Below are 15,876 nucleotides of genomic sequence, written 5' to 3'. Positions count from 1 at the left end.
TTTAATTTGTTTTTAATTGAAGGATAATTGCTTTACAATATTGTGTTGGTTTCAGCCATACATTTTTACTGAGACTGATATATTTGCTAAGTGAGATGCTGGCAGGAATATCTCATTTCAAAACAGAGTATTTGCAGATTGTAATATCTCTGCCACCTCCTCTGTTTTCTGGATCTTTTCTAATACATTCAAAGGAAAAGTTCCTAGTGTTCGTGAAGCAAATTATCTTTCCTCTCCAACGGGACATTTTTGGGGGGGGGAGGGGTAGATTCCTGGCACTGTCAGATTAGCACTATTTACATTTTAACAAGGACACTGCTTCCAGCTCCACCATATGGAAAGGGAAGTCACTTCTTTCCAAGGGGGTTGCCAGCCAGGTAGGAGCAGGAAAGGCCCCTCTGAATTCCAGACCCATCTCCTGAAATGCGTTTTTGTCTCATTTAATTTGGATTGTATGGCGTGTATAGCCTCTGGCCCAGAGTGTTTGCCCAAAATATATGACCAATAATACGTAGTTAATGTCTAAACTACTTATCCCTCTCCTCAAAAACAAGAATTTGGCAAGTTTCTTTGGTCATTTTGCTTCTGATCAAGGAGTCCATCTTTTATCTCCTATTATACTCCCAGCCTGAAATATTTATTGTTGAGTAAAGTAAATTCGGGAGCTTCCCTGATATCTCAGCTGGTAAAGAATACGCCTGCAATGTAGGAGGTCTGGGTTCAATCCCTGGGTTGAGAAGATCCCCTGGAGAAGGGAAAGGCTACCCACTCCAGTATTCTGGCCTGGAGAATTCCATGGACTGTACAGTCCATAGGGTCACAAAGAGTCAGACACGACTGAGTGACTTTCACTTCACTTCACTTCAAGTAAATTCAGAGGCTTCTCCCAGGGAAACAGTATTATGAGTTGCAAAATTAAAAGACGCTTACTCCTTGGAAGAGAAGTTATGACCAACCTAGACATTTCTTTGCCGACTAAGGTCCGTCTAGTCAAGGCTATGGTTTTTCCAGTAGTCATGTATGGATGTGAGAGTTGGACTGTGAAGAAGGCTGAGCGCCGAAGAATTGATGCTTTTGAACTGTGTTGTTGGAGAAGACTCTTGAGAGTCCCTTGGACTGCAAGGAGATCCAACCAGTCCATTCTGAAGGAGATCAACCCTGGAATTTCTTTGGAAGGAATGATGCTAAAGCTGAAGCTCCAGTACTTTGGCCACCTCATGCGAAGAGTTGACTCATTGGAAAAGACTCTGATGCTGGGAGGGATTGGGGGCAGGAGAAGAAGGGGTCGACCGAGGATGAGATGGCTGGATGGCATCACTGACTTGATGAACGTGAATCTGAGTGAACTCCGGGAGATGGTGATGGACAGGGAGGCCTGGTGTGCTGCGATTCATGGGGTCACAAAGAGTCGGACACGACTGAGCAACTGAACTGAACTGAACTGAACTACCTCTAATGAGGCCATGATACTTACCTGTCATTTCTCTTTCTTCAGCTTTACAAAGCTGTCCTGTTTCTCCTTCCTACACACTGAACAAAAATATTAATCCCAATTGTCCAGAAAATTGCCCGTCATTTGGTTCAGATTGTAGAATGTTTCTTGTCACGTGATGTGCCAGGCTGCACCCTGGACTCTGGGAAAGAGAACTTGAGTGACATGACAGGGAGTCGGGGGGCCACTGGAGGGCTGGCTGTGACAAATCAGCTTGAGGCAGTGTCTGGAACTTCTGTAAATTTGCTGTGATTCTTTCATCTTGCCTTGGGCCAGTCTTAAGACCTTTTAGTTTGATTTTGAGATTTGGTGGTTAACTCTATTTTGAAAACGCTTTTAAATTCCAGCACAAAGCAGTCCTGCCTTTTTACATAGAGTGAGTCCCTTACATACAAACGAGTTCCATTCCAAGAGTGTGTTTGCTAAATCCAATTTGTTCACACGTCCAACAAAGTTAGCCTAGGTACCCAACTATAAATAGCATATCAGCTATATGGTACTTGTAGTGATCTATAGTACTTTTAACACAAGTAATACATTAAAAAACGAAACAAAAAATAAGACATTTTAAATCTTACAGTACAGTACCTAGTAGTACAATAGCAGGCACACAGGGGCTGGCATCGAGTGAACAGACAAGAAGAGTTACTGACCGGGAGAGGGAGAGGAGGTGGGAGATGGTAGAGCTGAAGGGTCGTCAGCAGTAGGAGATGGAGGGCCAGCTGCAGAGTGCCTCACACCTGACGTGGATGGAGCAGGTGCTGGCTCCGTGCTGGAACCAGATACACGTTCTCATCTTTGAAAGTTCGCAACTTGAAGGCTCGTGTGTAGGGGACTTAACTGTGCATTTCTGTGCACGCAGGTTGCTCTGTCTTCCTGCACTTTCCCTCTTTCTTCGCCCAGTCTCTCTCCCATTTCAGGACCTGCACTGTTCAGCGTAAGGAAGAAAAAAACAGCATGAGGCAATTTGGTGATTTTTTTCAGTGAAGTCTATCAAAGTTCTGAATGAAAATCCATTATTGAACTATGTTAAGGCAGATTTGGACATTGCAAAACACTTCTTCTGTTTACCCTGTTAACCAGAATTTTCATGAGGGACTAAACTAACACATCTTTTATTAAAATAATGGATGATAGATGCTACCTGGCTAATGAATAGTTTTATTAGATGCATGTAGTTTAAATTGTCCGGAACTACTTTAATATCCTTTAGCTCACGTGCTTCCAAAATGTTTACCCATGACTGCATTCTTAGGTAAGCTGCCATGTACTTATGCTCATAAAGCAACAATTCACTTATGTTGCTTTATAGAAATAATGTAAAGCTCAAGGCCACAGAGCTCAGGGACCCATCTCTTTTTATCTAACTGTATCTCCTGTACCTTACCAGTCAGCACACAGTACATTCAGCAAGTCCAGAATGACTTCATTTCCTTATTATAATCCCAGATAGGCATTTAAGTGGAAATAAAAGGTAATAAGAAATTTCTGTGTACAATGGGTCCTTGATTAAAAAAAAAAAAAAAACAACCAAAAAACCTTCCAACCAGACTAATTTCTTTTGAGACACATTATATTTACATTTTCATCCACATTTAGAATCTAATGTTTCCTTCTGACTTGTTCTCCTTCCATAAGGAAAAAAAAGAAAAGGGGTCCAGGAAAAAAAATTTCAGAAATAATAAGATGAAAAGTTCAGGGTTTTAGGCCAACTTACTTACTTCAAAAATCTCTGATAACCTCAGTAATACCTTTCACTCTATCTGAAGGATCACGGTGGACTACCACAGACTCTTACAGGGTCTAAGCACCTCACCTGCCCTTCTGTGCTCACTTGGCCTCTGGACATGGGGTTGGGGGAGGAGCCCTGGGAAACAGCCATCCACAGGTAATTGGGTTCACTCTGCCCAAGCTGTGATTCAGAACAAACCCAACCCCAGCTCATGGTGAGATCTGATTTCCTTGCCAGTGGTCAATACTTAGGTGGCTGGCTTTTTGAAACTTGGAAGTATTAGATTTTAGTCGATTACAAATGTAGACTTTGGCAGGGGAGGTCTTAGAATCATTTCTCTAAGTAAGGCCTTATTGGGTAAAGATTCTTGAAGAAAAATATTTTTAGCTATTTTTATGTATTTACCTGACTGCACTGGGCCTTAGTTGTGGCAAATGGCACCTTCAATCTTTGTTGTGGCATGGGGGATTTTTAGTTGCAGCAGGCAGGATCTGGGCCTCCCTGGTGGCTCTTCTCTGGTGGTAAAGAATCCGCCTGCCAATGCAGGAGACTCAGGTTTGACCCCTGGTTCGGGAGATGCCCTGGAGAAGGGCATGGCAACCCACTCCAGTATTCTTGCCTGGAGAATTCCATGGACAGAGGAGCCTGGTGGGCTACAGTCCATGGGGTTGCAAAAGAGTCAGACACAATTTAGGGACTAAAGAGCAACCCCAAATTCGGGATCTTTTTCCCCAACCAGGAATTGAACCCAGGCCCCCTGCATTGGGAGCTCAGAGTCTTTGCCACTGGATCATGAGGACAGTTCCCAAAAACATGGTTTTAAATTGCTAGCATCAACTCTACTGCAGTGCTCCAGGCAGAAAGACTAGCCATGTTCTCATACTGGTTAAGTTCCCAGGCTGACTCCCGGGAACTAGCCTTGTGGAAATACTACAAATTGCTGAAGAACTCTTAGGTATGAACACATTTTCATCTACTCGGGATGTGAACAAGGCCAAGTAGAATCAACATGCTTATTTCCTTCTCGAGCAGTTTTATGAATGAGTGAAAACTGGTGGCTTCAGTCCCATGGGTCAAAGTCTCTTTTCTCTTGGCCCAAGCGGTCGGTTTCTGGTGCTCTGCACCCAGTGGTCCAGCCTCCCTGTTTCAAGCCTACTTTGTGTCTCCCTTCCCCTACCCCAGCCCAGAGGATAACACTGGGGGCTGGTCTAGAGGTTGATGAGTGCTGCTTGCTCTGTGGGCAAGAGAGGAAGAAGGAAGGGAGGATGCTGGAGTGAAGACATTCCTGAAACAGTAAGGACAAGCCAGACACACTCCACAGGACCCGTGTATCTGGGGTGAATCCAAGTGGAGTGGGGCTGGCTGTTTACCCAGATGGCTCTTATCAATACAGCCCAGAAGCCCAGTTGAGATCAAAGGTAGACTTTGGGCCTGGCATATTCATTCATAGTGAACAGTGTCACGTTCTCTTTGTCTTCTTTCCAGCAGAAAGTTAAACATTTTCTCATTTCTTGTTTAAATGAAAATTCCCCTGTCTCCGCTTTGAATTGCAGTGTTTTAATCGCCCCTGAGTCTCAGGACACTGCTTGGTGTGGTTAAGGAATTATGTGTGAAAGCTGTGTGGTTCAGCTCTTGTTTCCTGTGGGGAGATGAATGAATGACCTACACTTACACAGAGCCTCCGCTCTGACTCTCCGCCGGAAATGAACTTGGGGTGTCAGCAGACAGCTGGGCGCTGTCTTCCCAGACTCCTTGAAGGCGGAAGGTGGATGGGAGCACGTGGCTCTGTGGAGCAGCTCAGGTCTCCAGAAGGTTCCATTGCATTGTGCCGTGTCCTCGCAGACACATTCAGTTTGGTTCTGATTCTGTCTCTGAGTCTGGGTGCTTGATGGGCACCCCACATGCGCTTCTGCAAAAAAAACTAGAAAAAGATTTTCAGAAGAACACTGCCCTGTGCTGCTCTGCTAGAGTCTTTTGCTTTTTTACAGGTTCTCTTCTCTCATTCCTAACCTGTATCTCAGTCAATGCCCTTTCTTTGCCTGTATGGCTTCCAACCCACCATTCTCTGTTTAATCTCAATTTTAGGAAGACCTTTGTGATCAGCCACTTATTGAAACATTGTGAAGTATTTCTTAGTTTAATCAGGTAACTCTTTCCGCAGGTCAGGGAGAGCATTTGAGGTTTACAGGCTGGAAAGGCCAGCCTGTTTTGGTACTGTGTTTGTTGTTTTATGCTGCTGAGGTCTGCAAGAGAAGAAAGGAAATCTGTGCCCGGATATATGCATTGGCCCAAATTTCAGATCAAGGGTTTGGTGTGATGACAGTGACCTCTGGCATCATACCTCCATCTTGCTGTGACTTTTTTCACCCTAAAAGGGTGAACGACTGTTTCCCCTGGGCTCTTGACCTTACAGTTGGGGCACAGTCCAAAGAACCCACATATGTCCACTTGGGTGAGGATTAGAGCATCTTTTGGGTCTTTAGGTCCTGAAGTAGACAGCTTTCAAGGTAGACCTGTGACCCTGCAGGAACCGTGGGCTTCTGTCTGGACTTGGAGGGCATCAGCCAGCTCTGCAGCCACAAGCAATGCTCTTAGGGGATCGTTTGCTGATACCCATGGCCTGGGCCCATTCTGCAGGACTTGGGGTGCTTCCCAGGTTGCAGAGGTGGAGCCTTCACCATGCACAGGGCTGGCATATGTTCTACAGAGACTCCAAGCCCCAGCCTGGGTCAGAGGACATCAGAGAGGGCCCATGGGGGAGCAGCCTGTTGTCACAGCTGAGTTCACACGTCATGTCCTTCTTGTCTTTTCCTCGGACACAGGGCCAAGCACACCTGCAAGAAAACACTGCTGGAGGAAGTGCAGGAGCTGGAGACGAAGTCCAGAGTGATGGGCAGAGCAATGCTCCGGGACAGTAATGGAAAGAGGTGGGTAGCACCAGGCCAGGGTCCCCAGGACCCCCTTTCCTTTTCCCTACCTCCCTTCTGGGGTTTCCTCTCCTCTTCTCGGTTTTCAGTGTGAGCGCACGATGGGTGAGACAGAAATCATGGCCTCTCAGGGGCAACATGAAATCTGACTTTCAGGTCCCTGGGCCTGCCCCCAGGTGAAACTGAGGCTTATATGGCGTCTGGACATGCAGAAAATAGAAATAGCATTGTGATCTTCAGGCAGAGAAGTGCTGTGTCAGCAGTATTAGCAAAGCATGTTTAAAAGCCAGGCCTCTTGCTCTCAGCCCCAGTGATGTGCTAAAGGGTATCTGCCCTGAAGTTCTGCTCATCAGAGAATGCATTTTGTTCATGTAGATTCTGTTCATTCCAGGTATACCCATGGTTTGTTTTTGACAAATTATTTTTTGCTCCTGGTGTTCAGACAGCATCACATGACCTACTGGTTGGTCCAGCAAAGCAGGGGCTGCCCCCTCCCCCACCCCCTTATTTCTTACAGACCCTCGGTGGCCCCCACTCCTCCCCTAACTTCTGGGCAAGTGAGTAGGTTTGATTTAATCATGTATGTTAAAATGTTATCAGATTGCATCTGGTTAAAGTTTACTGAAGCAAACTGACCTGAGCCCAAGGACAATGTGCTGGTAATAGGAGGCCTTGGCCACCTTAGGGACACAGAGGTCCAGGAGATTATGAGCAAGGCTCCCCTCTAAGTACTTGGAAGGGACCCTAGAACTAGCTACTCAAGAAACAAAACTCTGGAGGTGGAGTACTTCCAGAGACCCTCTGATATTGATTCTGTTTTATTTAGGTTCTGTCTTCTTGTACCATCTTTCAAAGCAATGAAATCAAAGCATTTTTGTTTTGTGTTGCTTTTAGGAAAGAGAATGCAAATATTTTGAGAAGTATCAGTAATATTATCTCAAATGGCTAGATATTTTAGGAAAGGGGCTGAAGAGTATAGGATTGAAGGCTCTCTGGTTGAAGTTGTGATTTTTTTGTGTGTATTTATGACATTTTTCCTGAGTCCATTAGCATTCATTTTATGCCAGCTGTGCTAGTCACTGTAAGACTTCATCAGTCAGCTGAACAAAAATCTTCATCAGTCAGCTGAAGCTTGAAGTCATGACTGGTGGGGGCAGGACTGGGCTTTGTGGTGGTCTGTGTATAACTGATACACAGGCCACACAGCTAAGGGTGAGCAGGCCTCTTCTGCCCGTTCGACAGCAGACACAGGGCTTCTGTCTAGGTGGTCAAGGACCCACAAAATTCTTTAATCTCCAAAAACAATGTGTTCATAGCTTCTAAAAGTAGGGAGATGCCTCTGCAAATTGAAATTAATACATGGATGTCAGTCTTAAAGCAAAATAAGCACACTGTTTTATCCTATTTGCAAAAAATTTTGCAAGCTCTTCTGTATCTCAAGAACTCTCCCATATATACACAGTGATTTCTAAGAGATCATGAGTCATTTCTGAGGACAAGGAGAATTTCCGAGCAAAATTCTAAAACTCTCCTCAAACATTGAACAGGAAAACATTGCAAGGAAGGCAGCGTGAGACAGCCCTTCACCAAGTCTGAGCTGACCTGGGCGGGATCTCCGGCCCGTGGGGTCCTCAAAACAGGTCTGGATGGGGGGTCAGCGGCACAGGGGATGTCCGGAAGAGGTGGCAATCCCAGGCGGCCTCTGGCTTGAGAAGTCGAGAGAGGCTGCCCACTGGAGACAGGATGGAAGGCAGAGCTGTGAGGATGGGGAGATGGTGATGCACAGAAAGGGTGAGAGGCTGTGTGGCAGCAGCTCAAGTGCGACGTGTGCAGGGAGTATCACAGAGCTCTGAGCCTGTGTCTGAATCCTGGCTCAGCCAGGGCGAGCCCTGCCGTCTTGGGCGAGAGAGATTTTCTGTAAGGAGACTGTCTTCATCTGTTACAGATGCAGACTCATGGGGGGGTGGGAGGTGTTAGAATTTATGAAACTGAATTTACGATGAGTGACAGCTCACTGACCAGTGCTGTGCTCAGTTGCTGAGTCATGTCCAACTCTTTGTGACCCCGTGGACTGTAGCCCGCCAGGCTCCTCTGTCCATGGGATTCTCCAGGCAAGGATACTGGAGTGGGTTGCCGTTTCCTTCTCCAGGGGATCTTCCTGACCCAGGGAGCAAACCTGAGTTTCTGGCCAGGAAAAGGTCGGCAGCTGGGCTTTGGTTTGGCAGGAAGGTCATGATACTGAAGGGTGTTGTGGGCTCTCAGCTTGTGGTTGATTAAAAAAAAAGTAAATTAAAAAAATACTTATTTTTATGGAAGTATAGTTGGTTTACAATGTATATTAGTTTCAAGTGTATAGCAAAGTGATTCAGTTATATACACATACACATACTTTCTCAGATTCAAAAGAATGTAATTTCTAAAAGCGCTTATCCTGTTCAAAGTTCACTTTCATATGTTCAGGTGGATCAGGAGATAACTGGAGTTTAAACATGGTCTCTGCCTCCTGCAGTTTGGAATCTCTTCTCTGAGCACTCTGTAAACTCTCGATGGGACAGTTGATTCAGGGGGGTGGAGGGAGGGTTTGAATGCGGGTGTGCAGGAGGAAACGTGGGGTCGCAGCTTCCTTTCTTGCTGTCACAGATCTGGCCTCACGTTGGGGCTCCTGGAGAGGTTACTTCAGGGACTCCGGGCCTCCCAGCACCCCTCACTCCACCTGACTCCTCCCCCCAGTGGCTCCCAGATTTCCTGGGTGGTCCATGGGCAGCCTGGACAGGCAGCTGCACCAGAGAGAGAACTCTGCTCTCCCATTTGTTCGTCCACCACCTGCCCGGCTCCTTTCACTCCTGCTTGGATTCCCCTCTGCTGGGGAGCTGCTGGGGGAGGGGCGGCTCGGGCAGGGGTGGGGGCCGCCCTGTCCCTCCCTCTGGAGAGTCACAAACTGACTCCCTCTTTGAGAGACCCAGAGTATTTTGTGTCTCCTCCCACCTCCCCATGCCTGCTTCCCCGCCCCGTGTGATGTTTGAGTTCCTCCACGCCTCTCTCTCCAGCTGTCAGTCTGGCATGTAGGAAAGCTCTGCAAATATTTGTTTTCTTTTAATTGAATTAATTTATTTATTTTTGGCTGCTCTGGGACTTTGTTGCTACTTGGGTTTCTCTAGTTGCGGCCGACGGGGGCTACTCTTCTTTGCGGTGTCCAGGTTTCTCACCGCAGCGTCTTCTCTTGCAGAACACGGCTCTAGAGTGCAGGCTCAGTAGCATCAGCCCAGGCTTATCTGCTCCCGGCTTGTGGGATCTTTCTGGACCGCAGATCAAACCGGCATTAGCAAGTGGATTTTTAACCACTGAGCCACCAGGGAAGACCCCATAAGTATTTGTTGACTGAGTGGAAATGCAGAAACCCAGTGGGCAGAGGAGGGTGAACCTGCAGCACCCAGGCAGCGGGTGCCAGGGCGATCGCTCCTGTTGAAAGTGGCCATGGAGCGTGCAGGCTGACCGCTAGTGACAGGGCCCTTCCATCTGGTGGCTTCAGAGGAGAGCTCACATAGAAGCACAGATGGGGACTCTGGTCCTCCCTGCCTCCCCAGCACCCAGGTGTCCTGGCTCCGTGGCTGCCCTGCCCCTCACTGTCCCTCAGCTTAGCTCTGATGCCCGAAAAAGGGTCCCTTGAGCACAGCCTGCCAAGCCTTAAAAGCAGGTCCAAGTCACTGGCAAAGTCTAATGAACAACCAAGTCTAGCCGTTTTTCTCGGGAACGTGCTCATAAGAAACAGAATCAAAATCTTTATGCATCAATTCCAAAACCCCTTTTCTGCCAAATGAGCATTTTGAAATGGTACCTGGAGATTCCAAGTACCCCTCTGTGCCCCTAATTCATCCAGTGAAAATACCTAAACCTTTTATTGATCTTATCTAAGCCCCCAGACTTTTACATGATTTTGGTAAACCTTAAAGTTTCATGAACCTGTTTCTGCCTTCTCTCATGAGTGGAATCGGCTTCCAAAATTAACCTGTGTGATTTGGACATAAATCAGCCTGTTCTCATGACTTAGAGAAAAGAAACCGAGAAAGAGAACTAGGTGTCTAGAAAGTATAGTGAAGTAAGAAATGCCAAGGGGATGAGCAAAATGATTTTTCTTGATTTTCAGTTTGTTTTTTCTGGGTGAAGCGGTTTTCTCGCCAGGTAGTTTGTGTACCGTAGAGATGCTAAGAACTTAATGGATAATTGGTTGTTCGGAACGCCTGTTGCCAACCCATCTTCCCAGTGTTCTTCACCAGAGGATAACCCTACCGTTCTGCCTGTGGAACAGTCTGGCATGCACACCGTTACTCTACGTGGTCTTAAAAATGAGCTAAGTTGGAAGAATTCCTTGTTTCAATGTTTTGGTAATATCTTTCCCTCTTTATTCCTTTTTTAAAAAATTGAGCTAGAGTTGACTTGCAGTGTTGTGTTCATTTCTGCTTATAGCAAAGTGACTTAGTTATGCATTTATACATTCTTTTCCACACTGGTTTCCATTAGGGTTTCTCTCAGCATGTTGAATGTAGTTCCCTATGCTGTACGGTAGGACCTTGCTGTTTATCCCTTCCTCTTTATTCCTAATGTGTAACTCATGCATTTTTTTTTTTTTTCCTGCTTGGAGAAAATCTACCCGTGGCCACTTCCTTTACAAACACAGTTCAGACAAATGCCTAAAATATCATTAAGGGGACAAGCTATTGTTTTTTCCCCTTTACATTGTTTTTCTTCCTTGGTGTGTGGTAGGGCGTGTCCTGGTGTTTTGTCAAAGCAAGAGGAAAGGCTGGGTGTGTTTGATGCAAACGTCTAGTTTCCCAGCTGTGGCTTAAGTCTGAAGGAACCACAAGGAGGCCCCAGTCTTGTTCCAGACCTTCTTTCTGCTCATCAGAGTTGGCGGGAGGTCGGTGGGGTGGACCCTGTGCTGGTCTTCTCCAGGTTCAAGGTCAAGAGTTCTGGTTGCTGCCCCTGCCTTGGGCCAGCCAGGTGGTGGAATTCTCTTTCATTTATCTGTGTTCCGCAGGCTCACTGAGGCCTGGGTAGAGGAAGCCATGCGCTGGTCTCCTCGGGCCCTGAGCATCACCGCATCCTCCGCGTGGTTTTCTGTCCTTTGCGAGCACTGATGCACAGGCTTCAATGTCCCACCCCCCCGCCCCACCCCGCCTGAGCCAGCACTCAGGGGAAATCTAGATGCGCGTCTGCCTCTCAGGAATTCCTCTCTGCTCCTCTGGGCCACAGCCCGTGTTCCCCAGCGTTCATCGCATCAAGGCTGCTCAGCACAGCCAGGACACGGTCCTTGCTGGCCATCTGGGCCTCCTCATGGAGTGTCATCTGCCCAGAACCAGAGGACAGAGCCTGAAACACATCATCAGGCATTGTTTTATTCTTTTTTTTTTTAATTGGGGGATAATTACTTTACAATATAGTGATGGCTTTTGCCATACATCAACATGAATCGGCCACAGGTATACATGTGTCTCCAACCCTCCCCTTCCCCCGCAACCCACATCCTGAGCTCCCCCTCCTACTTCCGTCCCCACTTCATCCCTCCAGGTTGTCAGAGAGCACCGTCAGCAGGGTTTTCAGACTAAAAAAGCTCATCCACTCCACCCCAGGCCACACTCTCCCAGGCTCTTTTGAAACCAGTTAGTTTAAAAACAAAACACAAAAACTGCCCAGTATATTTTGAGTGTGTGTTCTTACCAAAAAAAATATCCATTATGCTTTGATCTTCAAATGGAAATCCTTTGATCTTTAAAATAATGTTTAAAAAGCTATTTGGCTTCGTCATTCCTCCAAGGCAAATTGGGTACAACTGCTGAGTCAAAGATGAGTAGAAACAAGGCCAAAAATAGGAAACAACCAGCTTGACTGTATATTATTCTCCAATATGGGTTTTATATCGTTTCAGGAAAAATACTTTCTTTCTCAAAGTATTGGCTGCAGACAACACATTCATTTTGTTTCCCTCTCCACCCCACTCCCCACACTTCCTCCCCTAAAATATCTATTAGTTGTTTTATTAGCTAAAAGGTTAGGAAATTATGCCATCATTTCAATGAACCTCTCCAGGCCAGGTGGCAAACTTCTGCCTCTGACACCTGGTTAAGATTTATTTCACTTCCAGCTGCATTTTTTCCATCTATGTGTCATGAAGCTGGGGAGGAAACACAGATTGTGGAGACAGACCTAAGTTGGGCTCCAAGCCTGGCTGCTTACTGAGCTGTGTGACCTTGGCTGAGTTACAAATGTCTCTGAACTTTAGTTTGCTTATCATCACTTTGACTTGAGGTCTAAATGAAATAATATATGTTAAATCTGTAGCACATGTAGATGTTCAGAAAGTGTTAATACCCCTGTGTCTGTAACTCAGAAGCAGAACCGCAGTTCAGTTCCACTGGATCTTTGGCTTTCCCAGAGGGCTTGGAGAGACATAGGAGTCGGATCCTTGTCCTGCAAGGACCCAGCCCTTAGGACAAATGCTTCCTACCCGGACACACTGATCTTGCTCCCTCGTTCCTGAGTCTTCCCACTCTCCTGACATATGCCTGGGCTTCCCTGAGTATATTCATTTCTACAGTTTTCTAAATTATTCAAATATTCAACAAACATAAGAGTAGAGAGACGAGTACAAGGAATTGCCTTGTACTCACTGCCCAGGTTCAACACTTACCAAGATTTTGCCACGGTTGCTTCATCTAGTCCCTTTTGTTGTTGTTCAGTCACCAAGCCATGTCTGACTCCGAGCGGCCCCATGGACTGCAGCACGCCAGGCCTCCCTGTCCCTCACCACCTCTCGGAGTTTGCCCAAGTTCACGTCGATTGAATTGGTGACGTCATCCAACCATCTCCTATCACCCCTTCTCTTCTGCCTTTAATCAAATACACCTATTGTTATAAATATTTTTTTTCTTGTTTTCAGCCATGCCTCGCAGCTTGCAGGGTGATCTTAGTTCCCTGACCAGGGGTTGAACCCAGGCGTTCAGCAGTGAAAGCACCAAGCCCTAACCACTGGGGTGCCAGGGAACTCCCCACTCAAATCCTAGACATGACAGCATCTCACCCTGGCGTACATCAGCATTTGGCTCTAAATATCCTACGTTATGGGCTTCCCTGGTGGCTTAGACAGTAAAGAATCCACCTGCAGTGCAGGAGACCTGGGTTGGGAAGATCCCTGGGGGAGGGCACGGCAACCCACTCCAGTATTCTTGCCTGGAGAATCCCCTTGGATAGAGCAGCCTGGTGGACTGTAGTCCGTGGGTTGCAAAGAGTTGGACACGACTGAGCAACTGAACTGAACTGATGACAAATCCATCTTATCCTTGTTTGTGTTGTGACATAGAAACACTGTAACTCCACTGCCTGTTATCACCTCTAATAATTAACAATCGTTTTCCAGTATCAATTGATACTCAGTCCATAAACAGATTTTCTGGGTCATCTCAGCCCTGCCTTTAGGCTTTTATTAGGTGTGTTTTAGGATCTAGGCGAGGTCCACACATAACATGGGCTTGCTCTGTTTTTTAAGTCTCTCTGAATCTCCAGAAGCATCCCCTTCCTTGTTATTGATGCCGTGGACTTGAAGACGTGATGCCCCATTTGATTTTCCTCATCACGATCGTCACTGCAGGCAGCAATTGGCACTTTCCTTCTGTACAGAGTGGGGAGCTTGGCCTCCGGGAGGTGGACTCATGCCCCCGTCGTCCAACTAAGCAGGGTCTGGACCCCGTCTTCCAAGTCCAGGGCTCTTTCTAGGAAGCCAAGATTGTGAGAGTCACTGAGTGCTTCAGTTTCTGAGTTGACCCTCCTCAGAGTTCCTGGAGAGCCTTGGAGCCCCAGAGGCCAAGAGGGAGGCCAGTGCTGGAGCGGGAGCTCCGTCAGAGGCTGCAGACCAGGGTCTGACATCATCAGCAGGGCTCTGCAGGAGCTGGGGAACCAGGGGGTGGTGGCTTTAGGTCCCTAAATGCAAAAAGAACATGGAGCAAATGGAGAAACCATACCCTCCCTTAAAGGAACCCAGAAGCCAAGTAGCTGACCACTGCAGAGGAGAGAAGGGCAGGGAGCTGATGAAGACTGCTCTGTTTCCATGGGCTCAGAGAGGAGCAGCCTGGTGGAGAAAGATGGCGTCCGGCCAGCATCACCTTCCAGGGGACCTGTGTGTGCCTAACAGACCCTGAGCGTGGGGAAGAGCCTGGGGCAGGCCCGAGCACCGGCAGGTCTTTCAGTTTAGACACCAGGGAGCCCTCTCAGGGAAACAACCAAGAAGAGAGGCAGCAACACTCCAGGTGAGACCAGGGAGATGTCAGAGCAGGCAAGGAAATGCATTTGGGGGACAGGGAGAGTAAACGACCCAGGAAACAACAGACCCAGACAGGGATTTCTGGGGACTGTTTTGCATCCTGGGCCCAGGCAGGAGGGGATGAGGGAATAAACTCTTAAGGAGGTGAGAGACCTGACTAGCATGTGGTTAATGAACACCTTAGCCGCCCGTGTCAGCTAGAATTAATCGGCTCTGTTATTAATATTTTATGATGCTCCATCCCAAGGGCCCTGTTGTTGTTATGGCCTGATGTTTGACAATTAAGAACAACTTTTCTGAACACCATTTGTCATTTGTTTTGAAGCGAGAAATAGACTTCTCGTCCACCTTGAGAGGCAGGCTAGCTGTGCTGAGTTTGCCCAGAATCTAGCCACTGGCCATAGCTTGATGAAAGATGATGGCATCTTTACAGGACGCCTGGAGAGGGCCAGGCAGGAGCACTGTTTCCTTGTGATGTAGGGAGACGAGGTAATGGGTGAAGGCAGATTCAGTGTTGATCAGTGGTTTGCTGGGAGCAGTCCTCATCCTATTAATCAAATGACTTAAATATGTTTAATTTTTTTGGATTATGACTTAAGTTAGCTCAATGTCAACTTTTATCTGCCAACAAGACCCCTTTTCAAAAATTTTTCACCCATGAAGTTAATGTCAGTAACGACCCAGGATTGACAGCTTATTGCAACCTTTGAAAACTAACATGAACTATTTTAATCCCCTTTTTTGAAAGTTGACTTTATTAATATTTAAGCCATCTGAGCAACAAGAGAAGCAATCAAGGGTGGACGTAAGACTTCTGTTTTGCTTGTACAGGTCATATCATTTGAATGGTGATGCTTCACATTCCAGGCAGGGATTAGTTCTTCCCTGCCTTAGAAGATCTCTGCTAATTGCTTTCCTTTGATTATCGGGGAGCTGTTTGCTTTTCCGTTTGCCCGCCTCCCCCCAACCTGTCTCCCCTGCCTCCAGCTGAGATGGGAGCAAAACATCCTAGCCAGAAACCAGATGGCCCAGAATACCTGCTTAGAAACGGAGCCACAGTGAGATGTTGTCCAGGAAGGACCCAATGCTACTGCCTGTTTCACTCCTCGGTTCTTGGGGAGGCTGAAGAAACAAGTGTGGAGTTTCTGGTGCCCTGCCAGTGGGTTTTGTGGTGCAGAGATAATTGAATCCCCTGGTCATACTGGACTGTTGGGGGGAGAAAGCTGAGATGGGCTGCTGGGCGTTTTTCATTGATGTCCCATATCTGCTTCGGCACTGACACTGCTCTGAACATATTGCCCGTGTCCCAGGCATGGTGGTTTGTGTCAGATGAGGCGGCCCCGTCTGTTCCTGGCACTTGGAAGGCCAGTCGAGGCCCATTTGTTGTCGTCTTTCAGTTGCCCAGTCTTGTCCA

At 47.1% G+C, this 15,876-nt stretch overlaps 1 protein-coding gene across 1 annotated transcript in view; it reads left to right on the top strand.

Annotated features, from left to right (window-relative positions):
* The window catches only part of LOC138446887 (phospholipid-transporting ATPase IB), a 480,129-nt gene that overhangs the window by 424,781 nt on the left and 39,472 nt on the right, over positions 1-15,876 (top strand). Inside the window, exon 35 of the mRNA XM_069602276.1 lies at positions 6,047-6,151. Within this exon, the coding sequence (XP_069458377.1) occupies positions 6,047-6,151 (105 nt within the window). The remainder of the gene's footprint in view (positions 1-6,046; positions 6,152-15,876) is intronic.

The sequence above is a fragment of the Ovis canadensis genome, chromosome 10 (genome assembly GCF_042477335.2).
Source record: "Ovis canadensis isolate MfBH-ARS-UI-01 breed Bighorn chromosome 10, ARS-UI_OviCan_v2, whole genome shotgun sequence".
Taxonomy (NCBI): Eukaryota; Metazoa; Chordata; class Mammalia; order Artiodactyla; family Bovidae; genus Ovis; species Ovis canadensis.
This window is presented reverse-complemented; position numbering and strand designations above follow the sequence as displayed.